Raw genomic sequence first — 6,859 nt, forward strand, 5'->3', positions numbered from 1 at the left:
ATATCTGTCGTCATAATCCCTAGCCGTCCGTATCATCGCAAAATCATCATTTTCATTGTACAGTACTAATATCAGTAAGCTATTTTCATCCTCTTCCATTTGTTCATTGGATTCATTAATTATTTCTCATGATAAGTTTCCTATTTTTCTTTGAATATTAAGACTATGTTTTAATCGGACGGTTCATGATTTAAGAATGATTGATTGAAATGCAACAATAGAATTACATGTCGGAAACTACATATGTTTATTGTTTTTATTGACGATTTTGAAGAGACGTTTTGCCCTATGCCCAATTGCACATGATTGCTTCTGTAAGTTAATCTACCATAAACTATCAAGTTCCAAGAACAGTTCATTACTTAATTAAATACAAATGTCGTTTTAGTAATTACATCTGTTTTTCAATATATTTCAATAGGCCTATCTATTCAAAAATAAATTTATATTATTCTATAATAAGTTATTTTCGTTTTAGTTCATGAGTTTGATTTTTAAAATCGGCAAAAACGAATAAAAAAATATCATAAAAGTCTCTTCTCAATAATATGCATAATTATCTAATAAATATTCATAAGGTGGTTCTTTTAATTATAAATATGTACATATCTTTAAATAGCGTGACCATCAGTATACTTCATTTTATATAATTAATATCTTTGGCGTACAAGTCTTTGATCCCAGCTCAAGTGGCGAATTAGCAAATTGTTAACTTCATTGATATATCTACATTTTACATGAAGATAACGTAACAAAATATAGTTATTCTGGACAATATTTACATAAAAAATATATTACATACATTATATATTATTGAAAAATATCTGAAGGGCTCAGAAATAAAAAAAAAAATACTGTTTTTCTCTGGATTCCTTATGTTATGTGTTATGATTTACGTATAGCATTGTATAAGTTGTTTTGATCATACTTCTTCTATGGCAGTATACATTGAGTCTGAATTAATGCTAAACATGGAAGGTAGTTCATTTTCATATACTGGAGATCCGTCACTGTATACCGCGCTATCGTTAGATATATGTCGCTTTCTTTTTCGTTTGTTTTCAGGTTTTATAATGTCTGAGCCGTAATAGAAATCGTCGTAACCACTTTCGGAATCGCTAAGCTGTTCTTCGTTCGGTACAACGGCGTCTGAGAATGATTTTCTTATACTATCGTCATCGTCGTCTGTCCATAGTTGTTCTTCCTCGTCTTTAAATGATATTAACGATGTGTATGTGTCCAAATCTGGCTGTGTTTGCTCATCAGATGTCCTGTATGTTTCTGAATGCATTGTTTCTTCGCATTGTTCTGAACCTGATGACATTTCGTCGTCGCTTGTTTCCAAAATAACTTCTTTATTTGATATCTCCAAACCTTCTTCATCAACTAGGTAGACATTATGAGCGGCGGCCAATTCTAGCATGCAAACCATTGCTTCACGTGGTTCAAGAAACCATTTCATATCTTCTTGGTTTGCGCCTAGTACAAGCGGAGAATCTGTCAGAGCCCTGTAACTAATCTCACGGTGAAAGCTCTGGTCTATAACATGTTGAGCCTCAAATAGATAGTCCTGTTTAAGAAAAAAAGCTAAGAGTTAATTGACGAAACCAACAATTGCTATTAAGGAATTTTAATTAAATTATTTACTCGAAGTGAAACATACAGCAACTGATACAGTTAATAATTAAATTAGTAATTTTTTGTCTAAAATTAGAGAACGTTAAATCGTTTGTTTCGAGATCAAATAAAACAATGTAATAAAACTCCTCAAGTTAAAGTTAACTGATTGATGAGATGTTTATAGCATTTTTTCCAGATTCAATCAAATGAATGCCTCCGGTACTATGAGTTTGAAACGCATTGCAAACAACCCACGCGTTAAAAACTAGCCCACGCGTTACAAACTCAATATGATATAAAATAAATTTCATGGAAAAGAAGTAGACCTACGTACCGGTAGAGAGCGAGGGGAATGACTGTTTGCTTTATGTGTTGGTCCAGGAACAAAACGTCCATTTTTGTCATAAACGATATCCAACAGACTTTTAAATCCAGCTCCACATTTAGGTAAAGAGTCTAAGGCACGATGTTTCCATAAGCCTGTGAAAGAGTCGAACTCATACTGCGGTAACAGTTTCCATCCATGAGTAGCAACAGTGTCCACTGCACACAAGATGTAATCTATTACATCGTCTGATACAAAGAATGGAAGATTTAGTCGGGCAAATCCAGGCCTGATGATCTCTGATGGTTGTTCGTTGTATATCTTGAGTCGGTCCTCTCGTACAATCTCATAAAACCTTCTTGCACTTTCTTCTGTTATACCAAGAAGATCCTAAATATAAAACAAAACAATATTTAATGCCAACGTTTTGAGTATAGTATTTTTGTTAGCTAGAGAATCTGCCACCGATCTTTCCATCATTCACTTATTTATTTCTTCTAAACGAGATTAAAAGCTTCAATATGCTTGATTATACTAACGATGATAATATAGTAACTTACATGTGCGTATGGTCCTGCGCATGCGCATCCACCACGTGCTTGTATTCCGTACAGGTCGTTTAATAATGCTGCGATGAAGTTATGGTGTAAGGCTTTACCGGTTAGCGGATGTCTCACTAAAAACGAAAAGATGGGTAACCTTTCAGCTTCTGAGTCGCCAAGGATGATTAGATTTTCGTTTTTTGACCATTTTTCAAAAGCTCGTCTATAAAGCAAAAACAAATTATTAATGATTAGGTGTATAATAATTACATCCTTGTGTTGCTAATTTTATGAAATATCTCAATTTAGGGAAACATCTATTTTAACCATATATAGGTATGATATTATGCGAAGTACAGTAGTATTATTTTTATGACGCAGTTTTGTCATATGGAAACAATTGTTCAATTTTTTACAATCTGATGATTGACGGTATTTTCTTCTATAGGCGGCTGTTAAAATCATTGAAGTATCAATTTTGTCTGACGTCATCAAATACAAATGGTTCAAGGTAAGTTTACACATTGAATACAATTTTATAAAATTATGATGACGTCACAAAGAGTTCCGTCAATACATAACCACGTGTTTTTATGTTTACATTGATGCTTTACAAGATTCAGAATTAAAGTATGTAAAATATGCTAAGGAAACTTTAGTGAAAAACTGTTTATGATATATAACCAAAGATATAAAACTAGACAATAATACAAATATAGGACATTAAATGATATATTACCTTGATAATTCAGCTTCTCTTTGTTCTATAAATTCTGGACCGATGTTTTGTTTTAATTGGAAAACTAATCCAGCTCTGATTGACTCGATAATTGCTGGTGTACCCCCTTCTTCTCTTGCCTCAATATCTGATATATAATGGTGCATGTTTCTGGAGACCTGTAGAAAAACATCAGTAGAATTTAGCTTAGAATTTAGCTTATTTTATTTATTCCTATTAACACACCACTCTTTCCACTTTGTAGGAACTGGTGTTGTATTTACTATAAAAGGAAATAATTCTCTACATAATATATACATGTACTTTATTTCTTTGCTTTTTCTGTGTCAATATTCCAACGTATTTGGCTCTTTTTACAATATTTTACTTACGTAATGAACTGTACCGCCTCCAGCGCCTGCTGGGACTTTGTTTTGGAAAATGTGCTTTTTGGCGATTAATAATCCCGGTGTTCCCGGTCCTCCTAAAAACTTGTGGACAGATATGAAAACTGCGTCTTTTGAACAATCACAATCACATCTGTAGAAATAAAACAGTATTATCTATTAACATTTTTTAAAACTGTTAATGAAATTAAGATGGAAAATCGATCGAATCTATTGATATCAACAAAACAGCTTTGTTGGTATCACTTTTGAAATAGTTAGTCTTACTTACGAAGATATTATGCTAATGATAGTACGTATACTTACGTTTCACAGTTAGGATTCATATCGATGTTTACGTAAGGTGCTGGAATACAAAGAAATAACATACTTAGAATTAGATACATAGGCCTAACAAAAATACAATATAGGTAACGTACGTATGTCAAGTAGGATTTAGGGTCAGTTTGACTAAGGAATTTAAATCAAACATTTTGCAGAGAGATTATTAATTAAAATATTTACCTGCTGTGGCATAATCCCAGAATGCAAGAGCTCCGTAACGGTGCAATAACGCTGATACGGCATTTGTATCTGTAAGAATTCCAGTTACGTTTGAAGCTGCAGAAAAACAACCGATGACGCTGTCGAATTTTGTCGAACAGTATTCAAGTTGGGCTTTCAGGTCGTTCAAATCTAGTAGACCTTTCACCGTACGTTGTATTCTAATAACCTATAAGAAGAAACAAGAGGTTAAGATACGTTTGGAAATCAGAAACTTTTGATTGGTTCTTCTTTCTATATCTTGTAGTACTCATACTAAAATTCAATAAGTTGAATAATAATATTAGTATCTCCATGGTGAGATATTATATATTAGTACTTACTGTAGCTCCAGTTTCTTTCCATGGAAGTATGTTAGAATGATGTTCAAATGGACCAACAAGAACCGCCGTTGCTTTAGCTTTGGCGCCTTCCAGCTCCAGAGCATGAACTAGTTTATGAATAGCTCCGGTAGATCCACTTCCAGAAAATATAATGGCATCTTCGTCACTTGCATTTACGCATTCTCTGATAACCTGTCTGTTAGAATAAATCAATGTTGAATTATTATTAGTAACAATTTGTCGTCAAATTGTTGTTCGGAATTTTGGAAAATGTTTACACTGTAGGTGATATCTACGTCTTAAGGTCTAAGATTCAAAATGTTACATACTTTGCTTCGTGCCTAAAGGTAGTCATCTGTCTTGAGGTAATACTAGTTGTTGTGTGAGTGTTCCCGTAAAGTGGGCTAACTTCTTGTTGTATGTAATCTTCAATAAATTTCAATGACCTGTACAAAGAAGGATAAGTATTAGATTTGTTAACTTGTGAAATATAACCTTTGTCTGGTATATTTATTAACTGGGATCATTAGATTTGATTTGATAATTCGGATAAAATTATTGTGATTTTCCTTATTGGGTGTTGGTTGTTGTTACGTCACCAAGGGTCTTATACAATATTGTTTTAACAAGTTTTGTATAAACCTTTGTAATCATGGGATCTTCACGGTAACAAGGGACAAAAAAGTGTATATTTTTATAAATTGTAAGATTTACGTCTAGACACTTTTGTTTTCAACTGCTCTCACGCGATTCATTTTATTACTAAAATCTTAATTAACAATCAAAGTTTCGTTAATATAGTGAATGTTCAATTTTAAAGGTAGAAAAACCTTCAATTTTTTATTCTTACAAATAACATTGAAGGCTAGTTTGCTTACCTTCCGGAAGCTGTGTAATCGCAATAAACAACTAAAATAAAGAAAGAAACAATATTGTTAATAATACTATTCTCAATAGAAGGTCAATTAAGGGGTACCTGGGAATAAGGTATACACACGGAGGACAATCTAGGTACAGAATTGTAATAAGAATCGGAAAACAGGGGATAATGATTCAATACAATATATCAATACATTAAAAAACAGAGGATGTATTACATCACTCGAAGGACTTTTGTGTTTTGTCAACAACGTACCTAGATGTCTTACGTAAGTACTGTAATTGTAAAAAAGGTATTATGTACAATTCCTCTCTGATACAATTATTAGATGGTATTATACATTACATTTCAGAGTTAAAATAAAAAAAAAGACACAGTTATTTTTCTCTTTTGCTTTAAAATGTGCCACACATGTCAAGATACAATTAGTAAGGAACTTGTGTTTACATGATTTAGCAAATTTCTCCGTAATTAATGTCTGTTCGCAATATTAAACATGATACTATACGACATTTCAACCGTGGTTCCGATTTATACAGAATGTTAATTAAGTTTACTATACACCATTACACAAATAATAAATAAATAGTAATATGCTTTAATAACCGGAGCATAGCTGCTTATGCCGCTCCAATTCACACACAATTTGGACACAAATTTGAAACTACTGAAATACGCACACTGGTAAAAAATAAATATGCACAATTGTTGATATCTTTAAATGTCCATAAACACATGGGGCAAAGAGAGAACACATTTAATTTAACAATTTTGATTATGATTTAAATGTAGGCCTATATTATGTAGGCCTATATCAAATATCAAAATAAATTAACAGGCCTCTTTCCTTATACGATATATATATATATGTCTATTAAACAATTCTCCCAAAACACTGTAAAAGAAAATGTTAATATTATTAATAATGTATACAATTATTAGAATAAAACTTAGAAAACCTACTTTTTCTTTCGCCAAATGGACCGGTAAAAACAGTATCTGATCCGACAACATTTCGTTCAACTTCTTTCAGTAAACATTCCGTTTGTACAGAGTGATTCCGTTTTGTCTTCATAGTAATATTCTTGTAGTAGACTTGCTAAAAACAGAAAATAAATATGTATATATATAGTATAATGCGTATGTCCTAAGCCAGTACTGAGCTCAGATTATTCCGTCTACATCCAATGAGTCGTAACGCTAAACTGGTGAATCGATCTGTGTAGCGAGTATTTAAGCGCAGTCAAGTGAATCTACCCAGTCAATGATTGAGTTTGACACGCCAGCTGATGACGCGTTCTTTGAACAAGAACACCGCCCACTTTCACGACGTACTTTCCGTATTCCCATTCTTTTGGTTTGAACTGACCGCCCCTATTCTTTCTTTCAACATAAACATATTTCTAAATATTTGTGTTGGGAGGGGTGTAGTAACAAAGTTGAAATGGAATTTTAATTGTGATTTACACCGGAACCAACAAAATGATAATACATTAAATTT

At 32.6% G+C, this 6,859-nt stretch overlaps 1 protein-coding gene across 1 annotated transcript; it reads right to left on the minus strand.

The window, feature by feature from the left end:
• Window positions 1-242: 242 nt before the first annotated feature.
• LOC140040304 (probable cysteine desulfurase) lies at window positions 243-6,544 on the minus strand. Its single transcript, XM_072086126.1, has 11 exons — window positions 6,322-6,544; window positions 5,357-5,387; window positions 4,808-4,924; window positions 4,479-4,674; window positions 4,117-4,324; window positions 3,919-3,958; window positions 3,598-3,745; window positions 3,227-3,384; window positions 2,506-2,710; window positions 1,955-2,335; window positions 243-1,570 (listed from the first exon to the last, which is right to left on the minus strand). Exons 1-11 carry the CDS (start codon window positions 6,431-6,433, stop codon window positions 923-925), a joined length of 2,244 nt encoding a protein of 747 aa, XP_071942227.1. The 5' UTR covers window positions 6,434-6,544; the 3' UTR covers window positions 243-922.
• Window positions 6,545-6,859: the final 315 nt, after the last annotated feature.

The sequence above is a fragment of the Antedon mediterranea genome, chromosome 2, assembly GCF_964355755.1.
Source record: "Antedon mediterranea chromosome 2, ecAntMedi1.1, whole genome shotgun sequence".
Lineage (NCBI taxonomy): Eukaryota > Metazoa > Echinodermata > Crinoidea > Comatulida > Antedonidae > Antedon > Antedon mediterranea.

What these genes read in the sequence shown, in the direction of transcription:
- LOC140040304 (XM_072086126.1), bottom strand. Translation starts at nt 6,433, where the DNA reads ATGAAGACAAAACGGAATCACTCTGTACAAACGGAATGTTTACTGAAA. An exon ending in GGAAAGAAACTGGAGCTACA is followed by an intron (nt 4,325 to 4,478) that starts GTAAGTACTAAT and finishes TTCTTCTTATAG; the next exon opens with GTTATTAGAATACAACGTAC. An exon ending in ATTCCCCTCGCTCTCTACCG is followed by an intron (nt 1,571 to 1,954) that starts GTACGTAGGTCT and finishes TTTCTTAAACAG; the next exon opens with GACTATCTATTTGAGGCTCA.